Source organism: Mya arenaria, chromosome 9 (genome assembly GCF_026914265.1).
Source record: "Mya arenaria isolate MELC-2E11 chromosome 9, ASM2691426v1".
NCBI classification, from domain to species: Eukaryota; Metazoa; Mollusca; class Bivalvia; order Myida; family Myidae; genus Mya; species Mya arenaria.
This window is the reverse complement of record NC_069130.1, coordinates 45030453-45055200: the sequence shown is the minus strand read 5'-3', so window position 1 is coordinate 45055200 and position 24748 is coordinate 45030453. Positions and strand designations below refer to the sequence as shown.

Below are 24748 nucleotides of genomic sequence, written 5' to 3'. Positions count from 1 at the left end.
TGGCACGATGGGCGGCACCTCACCGATGACGCAATGGGTGATACCTCACCGATGACGATATTGGCGACACCTCACCGATGACGCAATGGGCAACACCTCACCGATGACGCAATGGGTGATACCTCACTGATGACGCTATGTGCGGCACCTCACCGATGACACAAATGGTGACACCTCACTGATGACGCACATGGCGACAACTGAACGATGACGTAAATGGCGACACCTCATCGATGACACAACTGACGACAACTCGCCGATGACGGTATGGCTTATACCTAACCGATGAGGTTTTGGGCGGCACCTCACCGATAACGCAGTGGGTGATACATCATCGGTGACGCTATGTGCGGCACCTCACCTCTGACGCAAATGACAACACCTCACCAATGACGCAAATGGCGATAACTCACCGATGACACAAATTGCGACACCTCACCGATGACGCAACTGGCGACACCTCACCGATGACGCGATGGGCGACGCCTCACCGATGACGACACCTCACCGATGACGCAATGGGCGACGCCTCAATGATGACGACACCTCGACGATGACGCAATGGGCGACGCCTTACTGATGACGACACCTCGCCAATGTCGCAATGGGCGACACCTCACTGATGACGATCACTCACCGATGTGGCTATGTGTGATACCTCACCGATGACGCTATGGGCGACATCTCACCGATGACGCTATTGGCGACACTTCATCAATGAAGCTATTGGCGACACCTCATCGATGACGCAATGGGCGTCGTCTCACCGATGACGACACCTCGACGATAAGGCTATGGGAGATACCTCACCGAAGACGAAACATCACCGATGACACTATGGAAGACACCCCATTGATGTCGATACCTCACCGATGACACTTTTGGAGACACCTCGCCGCTGAACGCAGTGGATGATACCTCACCGATGAACGCAATGAACGACACCTTACCGATGACGCTATGGGCTGCATCTCACCGATGACGCAATGGTTGATACCTCACCGATGACGCAATGGGCTGCACATCACCGATGACGCAAAAGGCGACATCTCACCGATGACGCAATGGGCGACACCTCACCGATGACGCAATGGGCGACACCTCACCGATGACGCAATGGGCGACGCCTCACTGGTGACGACACCTCGACGATGACGCAATGGGCGACGCCTCACTGATGACGACACCTCGACGATGACGCTTTGGGCGACGCATTACTGATGACGATACCTCGACGATGACGCTATGGGCGACGCCTCACTGATGACGGCACCTCGACGATGACGCTATGGGCGATACCTCACCGATGACGATTCCTCGACGATGACGTTTTTGGTGACGCCTCACGGATGACGACACCTCGACGATCACGCTATGGGCGACGCCTCACCGATGACGACATCTCGACGATGACGCAATGGGCGACGCCTCACTGATGACGACGCCTCACCGATGACGATACCTCACCGATGACGCAATCTTGTTACCAGTAATTAATATTATCCATATATGCATTATCTAAGAAGTCGTTAAAGGTGTATCACTCAAGATTTATGTTTTTTTTATATACATGTGTATGTATTGATATTTAATACAAGTGTCACTGCAAATTTGTTTTCAATAAAAAAGAAAATCGGTGAATTGCTAAAAGTATAGCTTTGTAGTATTATGTTGATGTTTCTTATTTATAAAATGGTTAAATTTAATGAATGAAATGATATGACTAAACTGTTTTATATTAAATGATAATAATTAACATGGAACAGTGTATAAGGTTCTTGAAGACCGTTCGCTGTGTCTGCAATTTGTTTGGTTTGACGCCTGGTCAATCGTAACAACTCGGCCATCTCCGGCAAAATACGAGATAGACCTCGTAAATAGTAGTAAGGTGATACTGGTAGTAAAATGGTCTGGTAGTTGACGTGTCCGTCAGTCCCCAAAGGATTCATTCATATAAATGCAATCAGATGCATTTCTGAGCCTGCTAGAATCGACTCCCGCAGTGTGTGTATTTGTATACAAAACCATTTTTTTCTGAGTTTTGCTTATATTAGAAATACTATTCCTTGCATGATTATTTTGATATAACGTACTTCTAATGCCCACATCATGACAGTGTGTTGTATGTTTTTTACGTACCTTGCTTCAAGAGCAAGTTAACATTTATTGTCCAGCCTTAAATTTGATTTCTCAGTCATAATTATTAGCTAATCATCATCATCATCATCATCATCATCATCATCATCATCATCATCATCATCATCATCGTTATTATCATCATCATCATCATGATCATCATCATGATCATCATGATCATCATCATGATCATCATCATCATCACCACAACCACCACCACCATCATCATAATCATCATCATCGACGTCGTCGTCGTTGTAGTCGTCATCGCTATCATCGACGTCGTGGCGGTTTAAGTCGTCATCGCCACCACCACCACTATCATCATCATCATCACCACCAACACCACCACCATCATCATCACCAACAACACCACCACCATCATCATCATACTTATCATCATTATAACACATTTTCATCCTTATCGTATTAAATACAAATCAAACAATATTTTCAACGTTTAATTATATCTTCAATTATAAATTTATAATCCAATTGTGTGACATGTTAAATAATAAGCCATTGTATATTCTATTATTTAGGTAACTAAATGTGTTTATTGTTTGGTATTTCTTTTGTAGCAATTGTCCATATATGATATTATTATTTTGAAGATATTATTATATTTACGTGAAATTTATGTGATAGATGATTAAAATTAAAAAAGTCAACATGTTATAGGTATATTTGTCTATTAAATACGGATCATCATCCCTATCAATCAATTTTCCCTAAGCGAAGTAAGTACTTAACATTTAACAAATGATATCACATTAAACTAGGAAATGAGTTCATTTGTAAAGGGATTCTTTTTAAAAAAAGTCGGTCAAGTTGAACCGACTATTGCACGTGTTGATTACGAAAGTTTTCATCCAAAATAGATGTATTTAATAACACCTGCCACAACGACATTGCTGTGTACAGTTAAATCTTTTTTAGGATGCATGTTAATACACAACATAAATCATATTAAATGAATACACATAGAAAGTGGTTGATGATAATTAGTTTGTGGAAAAGTGACATATATTTCTATAAATAGAATGACACTTTTATGATTGTTTCACTGTTTTTCATTGAACATGAATTCCCATAATCGATGCGAACTTTCAACTTATTGTTCATATTTTGGTGAATGTGAAATGAAGGTTTCCAGTCTCATATTCAAACAGAACCTCGAATGACGGCGAACTGTTCATATGTTCTCGGATGTCTTTCATCTCACTGGCAGGTTCCACCGTGCACTCCTCCATGTCGCATGTAATGGTGTGTGGTATGTTCTTCATCGTCTCTATCAGACTCCGCACCGCCCCCGCTGTCATTGTCACCCACTCAAGTGTAATATCGGTGATGGAGGCTGGAGGGAGGAGGTGGAGCTCACCTAGATCTGTCCACTCTATGTCAAGGCTTTGTAACTGAGGGAGACTTGGTAGTGTATCCACAAGTAACTGGACATTCTTAACTTCCCATAACACAACACGTTGTAGTTTACTCCACCTTTGATCGTTTTTAAATAATCTAAATATGTACATTTCAACATTCGATGATACTCTAGCTAAGTAACATGTTGTAATATGTGTTGGATCAACCTGCACACGTGTTGTATTGTCTTCCCCTATACGCAGATATTCCAGCCTGTGACACTGGGACAGGTCATACTGCCCATCACGGTACTCCAGTATCACTGCTTTGAGGGAGTCGGAGGAGGATGTGATCACCTCCTGCAGCTCTTCCCCATTAATTTGATCATTGCATTCCATGATGTCTAGTGACTGAATACGTTCCTTGTTTATCATCATCAGCTTTTTTAACACTACGACATCCTGGTTACTATCCTCGTCCTCGTCACTATCCTCGTCACTATCCTCGTCCTCGTCACTATCCTCGTCCTCGTCACTATCCTCGTCACTATCCTCGTCCTCGTCACTATCCTCGTCACTATCCTCGTCCTCGTCACTATCCTCGTCCTCGTCACTATCCTCGTCCTCGTCACTATCCTCGTCACTATCCTCGTCCTCGTCACTAACCTCACTATGAATCATGAAGTGTGCGAGATAGAGCGGTATGTCACCATAGTTGTTCGCCCTGGCTTCACGGTTCCCGGAGAGAATCAGGCGCTGAAGTAGTTCAGCCTCTCTCCTGTCGAATGATGGTTGGAATGGTGGTCTAGAACTATTGATCCATGAAGACATTTGTACACCGAGCTCGGGCTTCATTCCACATATGAAAATAAATGTCTGAGAAACATCTCCCAAGATATTTTGCTTATCGTCTTGGTCGTACTTGTTTGATAGCTGACTGTAGTCGTTTTCATTCAAACATAAATGAAGAGCCGCTAAAAACTCTTGAAGTGTTTTATGAAAGAATGAAAAGTGAGATGATCTCTTGATTAATGAGTTGGATTTCTTCTCCGTGAGTAAGCCTGACGTCAATGCAAATTCAACCTGCTTCCTGCTTAACAAATCGTCGACTGCTGTGTTGCTGAAGACAACAGACGAATCTCTGCACTCTGAAAACAACGTTTTGTATGCTAACTTTGCCAGCGTAAGGTAAACCATGGGATTTTGCATGAAGCAGTCATGTTCCTTTAATACAGGTGGCAGTTCAATTTTCGGAATCTTATGCTTCCGTTGCATATTACTACATCTACATGACAGCATGTTTATCACGCCAGCATAAATGTCACATTTTGAATCGGTAAACGATTTTCCCTCGAACCACAGGCACACGAGCTGGGTGATAGTGATAGGTGCTGACAATAATCCTTTAAGATTCTTCGCTGACACCATTTTCATGAAATCCTCTGTTGTCCGTTCATCCATATTTCCCTCATTAAGAATGTTGATGATATTTTCCACGAGTTGCTTTGTGTCTGCAGCTCCTTCTATTTCAAGATATTTGTCGATCTTTGAATCCTGCACTCTAAACTGTGACATTCGCCAGGGACGCGTTGTCGTGAGGAGTGTGGCCTTGTTGGCCGAATTTCGGAAAGGGACGACTTTTTCCGCAGTTTTGCAGGTACAGTTTACGTTTTTCGGATGGGTCCATTCGTCGAGGCCGTCAGCTATGATTAAACATGTTTCACTTTCCAGCACCGTCTGTAAGAGCCGGTAGCCATCATCGGCATCCTTCTCGTGGTAGATTTTACGTATAAGTTGATCCTTGATCATTTCTGCTAGGTCACACGTTTTACCTGAATCTCGTAGGGTGACATGAAACAAAAATGCAAACTCTTTGAAGAATTCTGGGTCGGCAAAGCTTGTTTTAATACCAACGTTTTCCTCCGCTGGTAAATACTGGTGAGTCCAATCCAGGGCACACATTACGGAAAATGTGGATTTGCCTTCGCCCGGTTCGCCAACAAGGAAAGCATTTCTGAGCAACTGACCGTTTTTTGAGAAAACATCTGAAAACTTTGCAACTTCTTGACCACTTTCTTCCTTGTCAATTTTGCCGATTTTTCTATGATCTTTCTCCACAATTTTCGGTGCCACGTAGAATTTCCTGAGTTTTGCGTTCTTTTCCTCAAAAATGGGAGATACCGGCATGTCGGCCAAAGTGGTTTGGTAATGGTTTGCCAAACGTAGTCGTAATCCTGAAGTAAATGTAAAAAATATATCATTGAAGACATAAAAAATAAGAACAGATACGTATGCATTATCACAAGATGCTTAGTACAGAAGATAAGTAGCAGCATTATCACAAGAGGCTTTTTGCGGAAGATAAGTAGCAGCATTGTCACAAGACGCTTAGTACAGAAGATAAGTAGCAGCATTATCACAAGAGGCTTTTTGCGGAAGATAAGTAGCAGCATTGTCACAAGACGCTTGTTGCGGAAGATAAGTAGCAGCATTGTCACAAGAGGCTTGTTTCAGACGACAATGAGCAGCAATATCACAAGACGCTTGTTGCGGAAGATAAGTAGCAGCAATGTCAAAAGACGCTTAGTATAGAAGGTAACGAGCAGGAATATCACAAGACTCTTGTTGCAGAAGATAAGTATTATCACAAGACTCTTGGCATAGACGATAGGCGGCAGCAGTATTATCACAAGACTCTTGGCATAGACGATAGGCGGCAGCAGTATTATCACAAGACTCTTGGCATAGACGATAGGCAGCAGTATTATCACAAGACTTTTGGCATAGAAGATAGGCAGCAGTATTATCACAAGACTCTTGGCATAGAAGATAGGCAGCAGTATTATCACAAGACTCTTGGCACAGCAGATAGGCATCAGTATTATCACAAGACTCTTGGCACAACAGACAGGCATCAGTATTATCACAAGACTCTTGGCATAGAAGATAGGCAGCAGTATTATCACAAGACTCTTGGCATAGACGATAGGCATCAGTATTATCACAAGACTCTTGCATATAAGATGACAGCAATATTATCACAAGACTCTTGGCATAGAAGATAGGCAGCAGTATTATCACAAGACTCATGGCACAACAGACAGGCAGCAGTATTATCAAAAGACTCTTGGCATAGAAGATAGGCAGCAGTATTATCACAAGACTCTTGGCACAACAGACAGGCATCAGTATTATCACAAGACTCTTGGCACAGCACATAGGAAGCAGTATTATTACAAGACTCTTGGCATAGAAGACAGGCAGCAGTATTATCACAAGACTTTTGGCATAGACGATAGGCAGCAGTATTATCACAAGACTCTTGGCACAGCACATAGGAAGCAGTATTATTACAAGACTCTTGGCATAGACGATAGGCAGCAGTATTATTAAAAGACTCTTGGCATAGACGATAGGCAGCAGTATTATTACAAGACTCTTGGCATAGACGATAGGCAGCAGTATTATTAAAAGACTCTTGGCATAGACGATAGGCAGCAGTATTATTAAAAGACTCTTGGCATAGACGATAGGCAGCAGTATTATTACAAGACTCTTGGCATAAACGATAGGCGGCAGTATAATTAAAAGACTCTTGGCATAGACGATAGGCAGCAGTATTATTAAAAGACTCTTGGCATAGACGATAGGCAGCAGTATTATTACAAGACTCTTGGCATAAACGATAGGCGGCAGTATTGTAAGTTGTTAGGTTATATGAGTTTGAAAAATGCAGCATCATTTCTCTTTACTTTAATGAAAAAGAGACACAACTAAAAACTACTCTTGTTAAGTATCTTATGACTTTATTTTTGCTTAACAAATCATACCAAGTCTCATGTGAATATACTTTTTTTGCATAATTATGACAATGTTAAAACTTTTTTGCAAACCGAAGGCACTGAACACCACTTAAACAATTTTTTTACGAACCAGAAAGTTTAATATGATTATAAACACTTTTACATGATGCATTCATCGTTACAGTTTTTCACACTATCAGTAGATATCTGGGCCAATCGTTTCCAATCAGAGTTTGAAAATCACTACTCAAATGTAGCCATTTTTAGAAGCTTGAACCCCCTCCACCATTGACATTGACTTTGAATCCAATCCCCCTCTAACGCAATCCCAAGCTAGCCCTTTACATCAACTACCTTCATACCAAGATTTATTACTAGCCACCAATGGTAGCTTAATTTATTGGGCACAAACCAAAGTTTGACGCCCGCCAACCAAAGACATCCTCATTCTGATAACCCAGTTTTCTCTGAAAGCCTGTTTGAAGAAGTCCCTTATTGACGTTCATTGATTGAAGCATGAAGTTTCAGTGCTCGATACGCCATTGATGAAAATCGTCTCTTACCTTCCTTCAACATCTCTGCTTCGTTCTCTGCGCTTATCTTGAAATCGTCTGTTTGCAGCTGTCAACAAAACAGATCAAGACATTAAGCATACCATAACTCAAAGGCTATTTTACAAAAAATATAAACTAATAAAGACAATATTGTAACGAAAAACAATATAACTACATTAGTGTATTTCATAATTAAAAAAAAAATGCATGTTACAAACCATGAATGAGTTACCTTAAGTCGTGGCCACAACATGTGAGTTGTTGGAAGTCAGTAAGTATGTCGTGAGCACTTTTTATGTACGCTGTCATTGAGGTGACAGGCGTATTTTTAATATCTGTTTTAATCTCGTGCTCACGACATACTTACTGACTTCCAACAACTCACATGTTGTGGCCACGACTTAAGGTAACTCGTTCATGGTTTGTAACATGCATTTTTTTTTTAATTATGAAATAAAGTGTGGCAAATCATAAGGAGTGTTAAAACAAAAATGCCAAAAGCTGGAACCCTTATTGATGCACTCTTACTCCGATGTAAGATTTACCACAATTAATATTATTGTTCAAATATAATAAAAAGGATGGATAAATGTTGAAAACAGTTGTTTTTGTGAATATAACAGAGTTTAATTTGAAAGAAAGGTGTAGAAACACGGTATTTCTACCATATGCGACTATAGTAGATCACCGTAAATCTTTTAGCAATTACCAATAATTTAATATTTTTGCTATTAAATCCACGGTTATAATCCTATTATCAGTTATAAATAGTTTCCATAAATGCACTATTAAGTAAGTAGTTTATCACTCAAAATAGATGTTTGCTATACATGTGTATGTATTGATGTTGAATGAGAATGTCACTTTTAGCAGATGATGTTGCTCAAATAGCGTCTTTGAAGACCACATTTTTGTAACGCAATTGAAAATTAATTACGGCTGTGGTGTTGCGTGATTCATTGATTGACATTCTCACGTGATGTTATCAATGTATTCAAAACAGGGCTACATATCCACCACTGTTTTTAAATCCCGGTGGCTGTGAGGCTTAGTTGGCTGTTTCCATCTTTTTTTCTTGACTTTACCGGCGTGGGTTCGAACCCCACTAAAACCAAAATACTTTGTTATGCTATAACTGTATTTTTTCTGCAATTTCGACATCATAGAGATGCATTACCGGGAAAACTGATGTTTGGCTTAAAACATAAGGGAGTCACTTTAATAAACTCGATGCCACCACTTCGTATGCAATATACGCGGGAGAGCTCAGACAGGTTCAGTTTGTGTCATGGGTGGAGTCCCAATGGTACGCAACCTTGGTTTGGCCTTACATTGAATAAGGTCACCACGCAGAAATATGCACCCCAAAATCCCTGCATATACCCATATAGGGACCCCCACCTAAACCAAAATCCGGTGATCTTATATGACAAGCTGTTTAACCAAGAATACGCTGTACCAGGTTGTGCATTGTTTCGGTAAGCTAACTCAGTTGTGTCCACTATCATGTAAAGTCATACCTGTCTAATATGTTCCACGGCGTGCTGTGCCTGTTGTCGGTATGCTAGTTCAGTTGTGTCCACTATCATGTAAAGTCATACTTGTCTAATATGTTCCACGGAATGCTGTGCCTGCTGTCGGTAAGCTAGTTCAGTTGTGTCCACTATCATGTAAAGTCATACCTGTCTAATATGTTCCACGGAATGCTGTGCCTGCTGTCGGTACGCTAGTTCAGTTGTGTCCACTATCATGTAAAGCAATACCTGTCTAATATGTTCCGAGGCGTGCTGTGCCTGTTGTCGGTATGCTAGTTCAGTTGTGTCCACTATCATATAAAGTTATACCTGTTATATGTTCCAGGGCGTGCTGTGCCTGTTGTCTGTACGCTAGTTCAGTTGTGTCCGCTATCATGTAAAGTCATACCTGTCTAATATGTTCCGAGGCATGCTGTGCCTGTTGTCGGTATGCTAGTTCAGTTGTGTCCACTATCATATAAAGTTATACCTGTTATATGTTCCAGGGCGTGCTGTGCCTGTTGTCGGTATGCTAGTTCAGTTGTGTCCACTATCATGTAAAGTCATACCTGTCTAATATGTTCCGAGGCATGCTGTGCCTGTTGTCGGTATGCTAGTTCAGTTGTGTCCACTATCATGTAAAGTCATACCTGTCTAATATGTTCCACGGCGTGCTGTGCAGGTTGTCGGTATGCTAGTTCAGTTGTGTCCGCTATCATGTAAAGTCATACCTGTCTAATATGTTCCACGGCGTGCTGTGCAGGTTGTCGGTACGCTAGCTCAGTTGTGTCCACTATCATATAAAGTTATACCTGTTATATGTTCCGAGGCGTGCTGTGCCTGTTGTCGGTAAGCTAGTTCAGTTGTGTCCGCTATCATGTAAAGTCATACCTGTCTAATATGTTCCACGGCGTGTTGTGCAGGTTGTCGGTACGCTAGCTCAGTTGTGTCCACTATCATGTAAAGTCATACCTGTCTTATATGTTCCACGGCGTGCTGTGCCAGTTGTCGGTACGCTAGCTCAGTTGTGTCCACTATCATGTAAAGTCATACCTGTCTTATATGCTCCACGGCGTGCTGTGCCAGTTGTCGGTACGCTAGCTCAGTTGTGTCCACTATCATGTAAAGTCATACCTGTCTAATTTGTTCCAGGGCGTGCTGTGCCTGTTGTCGGTAAACTAGTTCAGTTGTGTCCACTATCATGTAAAGTCAAACCTGTCTAATATGTTCCAGGGCGTGCTGTGCCTGTTGTCGGTAAGCTAACTCAGTTGTGTCCGCTATCATGTAAAGTCATACCGTTTATATGTTCCAGGGCGTGCTGTGCCTGTTGTCTGTACGCTAGTTCAGTTGTGTCCGCTATCATGTTAAGTCATACCTGTCTAATATGTTCCACGGCGTGCTGTGCCTGTTGTTGGTATGCTAGTTCAGTTGTGTCCACTATCATATAAAGTTATACCTGTTATATGTTCCAGGGCGTGCTGTGCCTGTTGTCAGTACGCTAGTTCAGTTGTGTCCGCTTCCATGTAAAGTCATACCTGACTAATATGTTCCACGGCGTGCTGTGCCTGTAGTCGGTACGCTAGCTCAGTTGTGTCCACTATCATGTAAAGTCATGCCTGTCTTATATATTCCACGGCATGCTGTGCCAGTTGTCGGTACGCTAACTCAGTTGTGTCCACTATCATGTAAAGTCATACCTGTCTTATATGTTCCACGGCGTGCTGTGCCAGTTGTCGGTACGCTAGCTCAGTTGTGTCCACTATCATGTAAAGTCATACCTGTCTAATATGTTCCACGGCGTGCTGTGCCTGTTGTCGGTATGCTAGTTCAATTGTGTCCACTATCATGTAAAGTCATACCTGTCTAATATGTTCCAGGGCGTGCTGTGCCTGTTGTCGGTAAGCTAACTCAGTTGTGTCCGCTATCATGTAAAGTCATACCTGTCTAATATGTTCCACGGCGTGCTGTGCCTGTTGTCGGTATGCTAGTACAGTTGTGTCCACTATCATGTAAAGTCATACCTGTCTAATATGTTGCACGGCGTGCTGTGCCTGTTGTTGGTATGCTAGTCCAGTTGTGTCCACTATCATGTAAAGTCATACCTGTCTAATATGTTCCACGGCGTGCTGTGCCTGTTGTCGGTATGCTAGTCCAGTTGTGTCTGCTATCATGTAAAGTCATACCTGTCTAATATGTTCCGAGGCGTGCTGTGCCTGTTGTCGGTACGCTAGTTCAGTTGTGTCAGCTATCAAGTTAAGAAATACCTATTTAATGTGTTCAACGGCTTGTAATGCCTCAGGTCGGTATATGCCAGTTCAGTTGTGTCATCTTTCATGTAATGTCACACCTGTTTAATCTGTTCCATTGCGTGTTGTGCCTAGGGTCAGTATGCTAGTTCAGCTGTGCCATCTATCATGTAAAGTCACACCTGTATAATCTGTTCCACGGAGTGTGGTGCCTCAGTTCGTGTATGCTAGTTGAGTTGTAACGGCCATCTTGTTATGTCACACCTGTTTAATCTGTTCCACGGAGTGTGGTGCCTCAGGCAGTTCAGTTGAGACAAAAAGCATACAAGTTCGTACCTTCTTAAGCTGTTCCACGGCGTGTTGTGCCTCGGGTCGGTTTGCAAGTTCAGTTGAGTCATAAAGCATGTAAGTGCGTACCTTCTTAAGCTGTTCCACGGCGTGTGGTGCCTCGGGTCGGTTTGTGAATTCAGTTTAGTCATTTAAAGCATATAAGTTCGTACCTTCTTAAGATGTTCCACAGCGTGTTGTGCCTCAGGTCGGTTTGCTAGTTCAGTTGAGTCAAAAAGCATACAAGTTCGTACCTTCTTTAGCTGTTCCACGGCGTGTTGTGCCTCGGGTCGGTTTGCAAGTTCAGTTGAGTCATAAAGCATGTAAGTGCGTACCTTCTTAAGCTGTTCCACGGCGTGTGGTGCCTCGGGTCGGTTTGTGAATTCAGTTTAGTCATTTAAAGCATATAAGTTTGTACCTTCTTAAGATGTTCCACAGCGTGTTGTGCCTCAGGTCGGTTTGCTAGTTCAGTTGAGTCAAAAAGCATACAAGTTCGTACCTTCTTAAGCTGTTCCATGGCATGTTGTGCCTCGGGTCGGTTTGCAAGTTCAGTTGAGTCATAAAGCATGTAAGTGCGTACCTTCTTAAGCTGTTCCACGGCGTGTGGTGCCTCGGGTCGGTTTGTGAATTCAGTTTAGTCATTTAAAGCATATAAGTTCGTACCTTCTTAAGATGTTCCATAGCGTGTTGTGCCTCAGGTGGGTTTGCTAGTTCAGTTGAGTCAAAAAGCATACAAGTTCGTACCTTCTTAAGATGTTCCACGGCGTGTTGTGCCTCGGGTCGGTTTGCAAGTTCAGTTGAGTCATAAAGCATGTAAGTGCGTACCTTCTTAAGCTGTTCCACGGCGTGTTGTGCATCGGGTCGGTTTGTGAATTCAGTTTAGTCATTTAGAGCATATAAGTTCGTACCTTCTTAAGATGTTCCACGGCGTGTTGTGCCTCGGGTCGGTTTGCAAGTTCAGTTGAGTCATAAAGCATGTAAGTGCGTACCTTCTTAAGCTGTTCCACAGCGTGTTGTGCCTCGGGTCGGTTTGCTAGTTCAGTTGAGTCATAAAGCATGTAAGTTCGTACCTTCTTAAGCTGTTCCACAGCGTGTTGTGCCTTGTGTCGGTTTGCTAGTTCAGTTTAGTCATAAAGAATGTAAGTGCGTACCTTCTTTAGCTGTTCCACGGCGTGTTGTGCCTCGGGTCTGGTTGCAAGTTTAGTCTTGTCCTCCAGCAGGGTGCGGAGCTTGAACAGAAAGTCCACTAGTTCCGTGTCCTTGACTTTCTGGTCACTGGAGTGGCGTACGTGTCGACCAATGTCCCGAACCTTAAATGTAATGTTTCAAATGTATTGACAAACAAAGCTACAAAACATACAATATGTAGTAACGTATCTATATATATATATATAGAGAGAGAGAGAGAGATAGTTAGATATAGATATAGATATAGATATGTTACTACATATTATATGATAGTATGCATGATAGTATACATATATATTATATATGTGCCCGGTAAGACTCCTTGGTTGTTTGGATAAAAGTAACGAATGTACAAAATAATCAATAAGATAGAGTACTTGCAATGGTTGTCATTGTATTTAATAAGTACACAGAGGAACTTCAAGTGAATACTAAAACATTCTGCATTAATTATGAACATTCATTAAAGCTGAACTCTCACAGATTGTTTAGACAACTTTTTTATGTTTTGTATGGGAACAAGCCAATGTTTGCGTTAATGTCTGTAAACCAGTAATATAAGACAGCTGACAAGATCAGATCACGTTTTATTCAAATTTTCGAAAATTGAAGTTTAATGGCTAAAAGCATAAGAAACGCTTTAAGAAAAATAAGTTTTTCGGCAGTTCTTTAGTGAGTAATCTTATATGATTGAATTAAATGTATTAATGCCTAAATCAGCTGATTCTGGGATACAAAATGAAATAAAAGTCAAACTGTCTGACAGTCTGTGAGAGTGCAGCTTTTATAAGTCATCTAAATCGCATAATATGATTATAGTATGATTCATATGTTTACCTCTGTTAACAAATTTGGCTGTGTCGCAACGTTAAACGACAGCTTGTTCTGGAAATCCTTACAATTCATCATGACGCTGATCACTCCGTTGAAGTCACTGTCGTTGATGGAGGACTTGGTCTTGTAACCATCAGGAGGCAGGAAACACTTGCCGATCTCCCAGTGGCTCGTACACCATTTGTTGGCATTCGTGTTCTTCCATGATGGTACCGGAAACCTGTGATGTTGAATTATTTCATCACGGACGCCTTCACAAATCCTGTTTGGACACGGAGCATACATCTTTTGAGGGGAGTTATGAAATTTACAGTTTCTAGTACTGGTGCATATCCCACGAGTAGAGCATTTCAACACGTTCTCGGTGAAACATTGTGCACATGTTGCCCCGCCTGGAAGACCCTTAGATGTTCTGACGTTGTTATAGATGTCCTGGTGAACGCATGTCAGCACATCCTCTACCAGAGGCTGTAGACCATCCTTGGTTATTTTGAGGGCGAAGGCAGCCTTAACCCAGTTCTGGGCTTTCTTATCCCTCAATAATTGGCCATAAGTCGTCATTGTTTAGCCATGAGATTGTATTCATCACCTGGTAAAAGAAACAAGACACTTGAGTTATGATCTTTTATTTATTGAAAAAAATACTAGTTACGTAACTAGTTAACCCGATAACTAACTAGTTAATTAAGTGGTTAACTAGTTACGTAACCAGTTAACCACTTAATTGACTAGTTAGTTTTATGGTTATCTGGTGGCAGAAGTATGCCACCATAAGACTCACATGTAAGATATGAGCCTGTTTTTTGTAACATGAGTACCAAGTTTCATATGGATACCTTGACCCAAGTTTAAAAGGTGTCTTCAATCCTCATTTGTGGAATTTCCCATTTTGAGACATTTACGCATTTAAATTTTCAAATTTGCAGAATTTCACGCGTTTAAATTTCCCAAAATGAAAAGGCTAGGCCTCTTCACAATTTTTGGTGAAAAGGCCCTGCATTGGGCAAAAATATAATTTCGACCACCAAATCGCAGGTTCGATTAGTATATACAAATTTATTTTAGCTCGATATTGTGACGAAAGCATATATAGCTTACAGAATCACTCCCGAGTCTGTTTCCTGGGCAGAAACTAGTACTGTGTCCTTTTTTGAGAGGCCATGAGAAAGAACCCCTGATGGGGATCGAACCTACTACCTCTTGGGTAAGAGACGGATACCTATACCACTAGACCACTCTCATCCCCTCTTGTAATAAATCCAATCTATGAAACGCATAGCATCATCACTCTGGTGGACGAGAATGATTAAATTGATGCTGATCCGTGGTCGAGTGGTGACACACTTGAATGGCACTCCAGGGGTCGGAGGTTCGACTTCCATGCAGGCCTGCAGCCTATAGTATCAGGTATCACCAGATAAGGAAAATGAAATGATAGAACTATGTTTCATTCTCTATATTTCAGTGGTCGAAATTAGCACAAGCCCACAAGCCCTGCACTGGTAAAATGCTTTCCGGGCTTGCTCAGATTCTTGATTTTATACAGCATGGCTTGTTCATGAATTGACATTAAACAATACCATGAGTATTTTGGCTTTTTCATCCAAAAGTCTTATTTCGATGACTGATATTTCAGCAGTGGCGGATCCAGGTTTCTCAGTTAGGGGGGGGGGGGGGGGGGGGGGGCGTAAATTTTGAAATTGACTTCTGTTGGCCGCTAAGGCCCCCATGTGTTTTCACGGTAATTCTGGGGGTCTTAGCCCTTCGCGACGGCCTCAAGCTCTTAAACTATTGCATGTGTTTACTATGGAACGCCGGGGCTCAATGCTTCTGGGAAATGCGTTATGCAAATGCTATATATAGAACAATAGTTTCATTTTCGACCAATCGATTTAATGCATTAATTCAAGCAATCCACATAGATTTGCATGAACTGTCGTGGAGGCTTTTATTTATGTCTTATGATCTAAAGACACCTCTGACTTTTGCACTCGGTAAAATTGATATCTTACTTGGCGATTAATGAGGATGATGATGATGATGTTAGCATTGTACTACAGTAGGACAATGTTTTTGTCCGATTAAGTATTCTACGTTACGTGTCGTCTGATCTGAGCAGGGTCTTAACTTATCAATGTAGACGGCATGTGGTTATTTTGAGTTGTTAACAGTGCAGGGTCAGATCATATGCCGTACATCCAAAGCAGCGTCTGATCTTATTCTAAATTTACTGCCATTCATTTCTAGTTTATTGTTTTAAGTCGCTTTATAGTTTATACTGACTTCTGCGAATATATTCAGAGAAGGTGAAATATTAACTCCTTTCCGGCTGATGATATAATTAATATGGAAACAGCTTGGATCCATATAAGATGACAAGCTTCTCGGCGTCTGATATGATTCAAAGCTGTTTGACACTCCCGCCATATCAATCTTTCGAACAGATTTGTTTAGCATAAGACAGTCGCTTATAGTAATTAACTTTAAAATACTTTCAAAGTCATAGAAATGTGAAGACAAATAAAAAAAATGTTTGCACAGAACGTAGTCTGCTGGGTGCTATTCTGTACATTGTATTTAGTCATTATGACGAACGATCCGAAAAGTGAAACAGACGAGCAAACGTCTGTTTCACTGACTTCTCAGGGTTAATACATTCAACACAATGTTGAATAAAACCAGAACATATTTTATTAAAATAACTGTAGTGTCCGATATTCCCCGCATGTATTTCAGCCGTCCGATATTCACTACAAAACTACGCTTAGTCCGATTGAACGGCGTTTTACTTCCTGCGTATAGCCGTAAAAACGGAGGATAGCCAAACGCTAACACATTCTACTGAATACGTCATAATAGATAATTTAATCGATAAGAGCGTTCCACAACGTCTCGGACCAATTATGTTTCGTAAGAGTCGGTTAATCTGTAAGATTGCAGTTTTAAAGGTGCATGTCCCTAAAGGTCAATTGGCAGGAGATCTCATCAAATTTAATGAAGAATCATACATTCAATGATGCAATTCAACTTATTCATTTTGATGAGAATCAGCATTTAAAGAAGTTACCATGAGCTCTGATTTTTTTTGCTGTGTTTTTTTTATGACAAATTTATCATTTCTGTAGAAAATGTCTGACACTATCATACAAATTGTAGCAAAAGAAACAAAAAATGGTTGTACAGAATTAATGTTTATTTAAAAATCTATAAAAAGAGTTGTTCATATAATAAAACATTATGATGCACATTGTAAATGTAAAACATAACTAAAGTACATGGACATAAAAAAATATTTAATTTTATATATTTATATGATTTTTGAATAATACTATTTCTTATGATAACAATAATAATAATAAGTGTTGAATACTAAGCGTTTAACATATTATACATGTATGAATATCAATAATAACAGTCAAAAAATAACAGTTCAACCAACAAAAGAGATCCAACAAGTACTAGCAATGGGAATCCAACCAATATGACCCAACAGTGATTCAAATAACACTAGTTGTCTATCACACATTCTGTCCAACAAGCAGTCCAAACAACACTGGTGGTCCAACCAACACTTCCAGTCCAACCATTTATAATTGTTCAACCAACACGTATGGTCCATCCAATATAGCGGCCCAGTAAGCAATAGATGCCAAACCAACAATAGCATGTCAGGTACTAGCTGTCCATCACGTTGCTACCAATCTAGCAGCCCAACCAATTGTAGTGATGTTCTTCATTGAAAGTAATGATCTCAGAAGGTAACATCAGCATATTTGAATCATATCTGTAAAGAAAGGAATGGAACATAAAAAGCATATTTTTATAAAAAAGTAAGTTACTCTCAGACTTATTTATGAATGGGTTTTAAGACAATCTGGAAACCGATTTAATTCCAGGCCTGGGGGTATGCGACTAGTCCGGTGGCCATCATAATATTTGAAAATAACAAATCATTCAGGAGACTACACAGGTGACAGCATGGCATAATTACTCTATGTAAAATGTTTATTACATAGTAATAAAATACACACAGCAGTATAAATATCATAATTTATATTGATGATGATTTATTTATGTTCATTCATAAGACTATTAGTTATACCTGGTAATGTACATACAGATTCCTCATTAGATTATGACTGTCAGATAGTAAAACAGACTAATGTATTATTTGTGTTAATTTTCAAAACAAATGTTTTAGAATAGATGAGAATTTGTTGTTTATAATACTCCAATAAGAATAGTAACTGCAGTCTTTTCTGAACCATCTACCCCACCCACCAGAACTAACTGTCCAAGTAAACAGTCAAGCGATTTATAGCTCATGACATTCAAATAATATCACAATAATGTAATATAAACTCATTAAAATGACAAATCTAATAAAAATAAATAAATTATAACAAACCTGGAATGATAATTTGTCCGTATTTATCGCTGTTATTGTACTTCGTCATAACCCGGAAATAAACCGGAAGTCACCATGCCGCAAAGGATTATGGTCTATTGGAAAGTCGAGATTGGCCAAATAGATGTTCGATACAACCACGGTAAATCGAGATCTATTTTTTGTGTGGAGCAAATCATAACCTTAAAAGCTATCTACAATGATGGAACGATATTAATAATTTATACATTTACTTGGAAAATTTTAGGGGGGGGGGGGGCGCCGGGTCCCCCCCCCTGGATCCGCCTATGTTCAGTACATGTGTAGATGCATTGTTATTAATACAGTATTATTCATTGTATTATTTATAGTTATACTTCTTGATATACCTGATTTATATGTTTATAGTATACCATTTATGTATTTTTTGTTCTATAAGACTGTATGTTTCTTTGTATATGTTCTGATTATCATGTGTCATGTATCTTCATATCAGAGGAAATAAATTATCTCTCTTTACCTTTTGACATGACATGTTAGAATAATTAATGGTAAATGCGATTGTGTTAAAAATTAGGACGAAGCGCGTTAATTGTATGTAGTTTAATTTCTGCAAATTAAAAGACTGTTTTATTTAAAAACGTTCATAAAATCATAATCATACATGTGAACTCTATCGGCGGTAGGTCAAATATACCGCTTTTGAGACCCTTCTAACGCCATACCGCTTTCCTGTCGAATTCTACCGCTATTCAAAGCTCTTTAAAAAACGCAAAATTATATCAAATTGGCCTTAAATTTTCTTTTAAAAACTTTAAAGAACATGGTGCAATAAACAACTTGTCAAATCACTTAACACTTTGTCGAGATCGTTGCTAAGTTACCTGTATGGTACACCAGACTACTAATCAGCATTTTTAAATATCAAAAACATTATAAAACTGTCAAAACATCAAAGAAAACAACAGTTTCAATGTGTTAACTAGAGATTGCCTTTTTGAAAAAGCGCATGTCTCCCCCATTGTGTGGTCGTAGGTGAGAAATAATCAATATCTTTGACCTTCTGATCCCAAAATCAATAGGGGCCATCAACTAGTCATGACTAACTGGCATACCAAGTATGAAGTTCCTGGGTGTAAACGTTCTTGAGTTATTGAGCAGAAACCGGTTCTTCACCTCAAGGTCAGTGACCTTGACCTTTGACCAACTGATCGCAAAATCAACTAGACATCATGACCAACCTCACTTCAAAGTTTGGTGAACCTAGATCAAAGCATTCTCCTGATATTGCACGGAAATATTTTTTTACATTAGAGGTCACAGCGACGTTGACCTTTGACCTTGTGACCCCCCAAAATATAGGAGTTTTCTAAACCTCATGATCAACCTCCCTACCAAGTTTGGTGAACCTAGGTCAAACCATTCTCAAGATATTGAGCGGAAATGTTTTTTACATTGGGGGTCGCCGCGACCTTGACCTTTGACCTAGTGACCCCAAAAACAATAGGGATCTTCTACACCTCATGACCAACCTCCCTACTAAGTTTGGTGAACCTAGGTCAAACCGTTCTCAAGATTTTGAGCAGAAATGTTTTTTATATTGGGGGTCGCCGCGACCTTGACCTTTGACCTAGTGACCCCAAAAACAATAGGGATCCTCTACACCTCACGAACAACCTCCCTACCAAGTTTGGTGAACCTAGGTCAAACCGTTCTCAAGATTTTGAGCAGAAATGTTTTTTATATTGGGGGTCGCCGCGACCTTGACCTTTGACCTAGTGACCCCAAAAACAATAGGGATCCTCTACACCTCACGACCAACCTCCCTACCAAGTTTGGTGATCCTAGGTCATGCGGTTTTCCAGTTATCGATCGGAAACGAAGTGTGACGTACGGACTGACGGACTACCGGACTGACGGACAGGGCAAAAACAATATGTCTCCCCCAGAGAGGGGGAGACATAATTATCTACAGTGTATCATTAAAATTTTACGACATTTTGGCGGGAAAATTGACATACACAATTCTGCAGTCGTCTGTACTTACATTCCGACCTGCTTTGGCAGTCTAATTTGATTTTTTTAGCAGCTCTTCTGAATATAAACTTGTTTTTACAAGTAAGAGGCAATATTCCTTCTGTTTCTCGGCAAAAACACTGACATTTGACAAGTCTCTTAACCATGACGTATTTTATGTGTATTTTCCGAAAATCTAAAAATAGCAACAAATATCAAGTTTTTGTTTACATTGTTTCCATCATTGTTATTGACTGAAAAATAAAGGTATTAGAAATTCTACCGCTTTTGAACCCGAACTACCGCTTTTAAGACCTAAATCTACCTCTCTGTCATTGCCAAGGTTCACATATTTGCATAATGTTAATGTGAATTTGAAGGCATTTTTGTACTCAGGGGATCTAAAAAGTCAAATCACCCTTGTCATGTCTACAGTACAGCCATTTAGCTCGCAGAGTCAGTGTTAATATCTAAATTATCATATACCAAATTGATGATTATCTGTTACTATGATTCACAGCCTATAAATAGGTTTGCACTGGGATAACAAGATGGTTTATCACAAAGTTATATGAAAGAAATGGTTTCCTATCCTAACAGGCGCGTAGCCAGGCATACTCCCATACTCCCGGGAGTACTTCGATTTTGAAAAATGAAAATTCTAAATGGCCTAAATCCAGTATAAAACTTGAACCCTAAGGGGGTACAGGAGAATTTGAAACCAATCCAGCTCGGCATTATAAAATTTAATGTTAAATGTCATACATATCGGTAGTAACTGTACATAGTATCCTTTACTACGATGTTCCAAGCACACTTTAAACATGAAATCTTAAACACGGTAAACAACTTAGCTTTACTTTTACGTATTATAACTATGATCAACCATAGTTACCTCCCGTCTTTATTACGTCAAGTCGAGTTTTAAACAGCGCAAATTTTAAACAAACAAAAATGGCGTCTCCGACAACCTTTTGCCCACCAAAAAAGCAGATCATTTCTTAGCAATAATGAAGGGCGAAAAAAGACATACTATGTAGCATGTCATCCCAATACAATGTGGTCGTTGAAAAGAACAGAAAGATCCTTGTTAGTATAACAGAAGCGATAGTGTTTTGTGGGTAACAGAACATTGCCTTGAGGGGGCATGAATGCGATAAGGGAATTTTTCAGGCCCTATTGAGCTTTCAGGCCAAGCAGGATCCCATATTAAAAGAGCATCTAGAACACGGAGATCCAAGTACAGGCAAGGATCCAACAGCCTATTCCTGGGGCTGTGTACACCCACTGCAAAGCCCACTGCCTCAACCTGGCTATTATCCACGCATCAAAAGAAATGTATGCAAGGAACATGATGGCTACCGTACAACAAATAGCGTTTGCTTTTAACTACTCCGCTAAACGCCTCCTACGCTTCCAGGATAACCTTGACAACGATGAAGTTGCCCGTGTCGAGATGGATAAGCGCACTAAACTGCAATCTCTGTGCGAGACCCGCTGGGCAGCTAGAGGGGATGCTTTGTACACTTTCCTATGCTCATTTGGGTAATCTTGAGTAAACATACTTAAAGTATACAATGCCTAAATGCTCTAAATCAATATTTTTCAAAGTGTTTATTGTATTTTTACCTAATTATGTGATATTTCTTAGTCTGTTTTCTTATCACTTTTTTAGTTAAAATAATGCACGTCTGAATAGAAGGCTTTCGATGTTCATGTTATTCGCTCACAAACCATTCTCGAAACATTGATTTAATTGTGTCATGAATTTCCAGAGTTGTTGTAAGTTCCTTGGACGAACTCGCTAGCGACTATGGTGACAGCAAAGCCGCGGGATACAGTCGCTCTATCAGAACTTCGAGTTCATCACTACCCTAGTGGCTGTCGAACATGCGTTGTCAGGGCTCGTACACCTGTCGAAACTCTTCCAGAAGAAGACGTGTGATTTACTGGAGGCAACAGAAGAAGCACGTGTTGTTGTCGCTATGTTAGAGAGTTGTTATTTAATTCATTTTCCTAACGGCTAGTTGTGGGCTGAATTCATTTCGTTATGACAGAAAAGTTATAGATTAGTGTTATTTTAAATCAAGCCTCGGTTAACCGACAAAATCATATGTAAGTCAATATGTACCAGTGTACTTGATCTTACTTCGGGTCGGACTATAGTTATACTTTTCATCGGCGTAAATGGCCATGTATATTTTTTCCTAGACCCGTCACTCATTCACAGTGCACTAATTTCATTGCGTGTATATATGTTTACAGAAACAATTCATATTTTTGTGTGTACATGAATTGAACATATTTGCAGTCATATGTTATTAAATGTTTTTCCCATCTTTTGACTTACAAAAAGAAAGATGGACGTTGCCGTGCGCTTTACTAATGCGTTGTTTAATGTTACGTCACTATCAAATATCATTTCAGTCTGAACGCAACGATCCAACAGTATGGGACAAGCTGTACGAAAAGGCTATGTCACTAGCAAGAGACATTGGCGTGGAGCTGTCCATTCCTCGATGCCCGGGGCGACAGACAAACAGGCCCAGCGGCAGCACCCACAGAATACTGGAATGTCAACATGTTCCTTCCTTTCATTGACCACCTAGTTGTTGAGTTAACAACCCGCCTGCTTAAACCGCATGGGAGATTTACTGCACAATATCTTCTGCCGCCAAAATCATCTTTTTTTGATGAAATAAAATATGTGATATCAATGAAAATACTTGGAATTGCGTAATGTTATACATGTATAGTTAAATAACACATCAATTATATTATTGTTCCGTAAAAAACACAGTGTGTGTACCAAAACGTTAAGTTCTGTGCATATCTATATTTTTCTTTAAAGCAATTGCTTATTTTATTGTTTAATTATAAAAAAGTGGGTCATGTTTGTTTTGTTATAGGCTACTGAACTGACACCTGCCAGGGCCGCAGAGATTTTTGCAGAGTACAGTCCAGACTTAGAGTGTGACGAGGAGACGTTTGTCCGGGAGTGTAAAAGATGGATTGCTAAATGGACCACAACATCCCCAGCTGAGTATCCAGACCTGGAAACATCTTTGCGAGTGGCCACTGAGGCATCATATCCAAACATAAGACTTTGCATGATGGTGTTGATGTGCATGCCCGTTTCCACAGCTACGGCAGAGCGGTCCTTCTCCACGATGAGGAGAGTCCAGACGTACCTCCGCAACACGATGACCACCAAGAGGCTTTCAGGTCTTAGGCTTCTTAACATTTATCAAGAGCGAGATATCAACGCTAAGTACGTAGTGGATGTTTTTGCACGTAGAAAAACACCGTCGGCTGGCGTTAGTGTTCAAAGTTTAAACGTGTGTTGTTGTGTAAAACTGTTTCAGAATGGGAAAAAAATCCATAAGATAAACTATGTATACATTTGTGTATTATTTGCTTGTGATGTTTTCCATGTTTAAATCAAACTATATGTGATATTTGTCATTAATGCAACTTGTTCATCTGTATATCCTATATATTCGGAGGGAGGCATCTCCATCAAGTATAGTTATGTTTTGAATATTTATTGCTTGATCTTGCAGTTTCCTTTTTTGCTTCAGTTATTATTAACTTAAAACTTGCATTTCAAGTTAACAGATATGCGTCAAATGCCACCAAATCGCACGAGTAAACAAAAAAAATCAGGGGGAGGACCCCCGAACCCCCCGCTAAAAATGGGAGTACTTCAAATTGGGTTCCAGCTACGTCCCTGCCTAATATAAAAAAAAACACAACATAAAACATAAATTAAACCAAAATGCAATACTTTTGTCATAAAGAATGAAAATTCGTATAATATATGTATAACTACATTTATGATAATCAAGTCTAATTTCATATATTCATCATATTTGTGCAACTGTTATGGATGAATGGGTACAGTATTGAAACCAGTAGAATCCATGCGATATAATCTTAAAGTATTTTGTTAACTCTACAGTAAGGTATTCCCTTTATAAATTACTTATCTATTATTTCCCCCCTCTTTAACCAGTATGTATATCTATACCTAATTGTTTATTTGGAGGTCTTAATGGGAAAATGACTTTCAAGGTTTGAGCAGTATACATACACGTAAAACGAAAGCAGTTAACAGTGGGCGTTAACAGTGTATTAAACAGGTCGAACAGGATCATGAAAATATACGTGTAATGAAACATGATTTTCAAATATTAAACTCACAAAATATGGTTTTGCATTTCTTTATGTCTCTGTTTTACACATATAATGTGATGCTGATCTGAAAAGTTGTTGAATTGTGTTTAAAAAAATGAAAACTCACATTCACGGCCGCAAGGTAACTTACACCGTCTAGGTTACATTACACTAAATTATATAAGCTTTTGTAAAAGCTTGTCGAT

The 24748-nt window shown here is 39.9% G+C and overlaps 1 protein-coding gene across 2 annotated transcripts; it reads right to left on the bottom strand.

Moving 5' to 3' along the window:
* Positions 1–2590: 2590 nt before the first annotated feature.
* On the bottom strand, positions 2591–24699 carry LOC128203372 (uncharacterized). Of its 2 annotated transcripts, none has more exons than XM_052904774.1 (5): positions 24670–24699; positions 13967–14552; positions 13093–13251; positions 7864–7921; positions 2591–5731 (listed from the first exon to the last, which is right to left on the bottom strand). In XM_052904774.1, the coding sequence occupies exons 2-5, from the start codon at positions 14522–14524 to the stop codon at positions 3258–3260; spliced, it is 3249 nt and encodes a 1082-aa protein (XP_052760734.1). In that variant the 5' UTR covers positions 14525–14552; positions 24670–24699; the 3' UTR covers positions 2591–3257. The 2 variants fall into 2 exon arrangements, with proteins under 2 accessions (XP_052760734.1, XP_052760733.1); XM_052904773.1 differs by having other exon boundaries at positions 24570–24689.
* Positions 24700–24748: the final 49 nt, after the last annotated feature.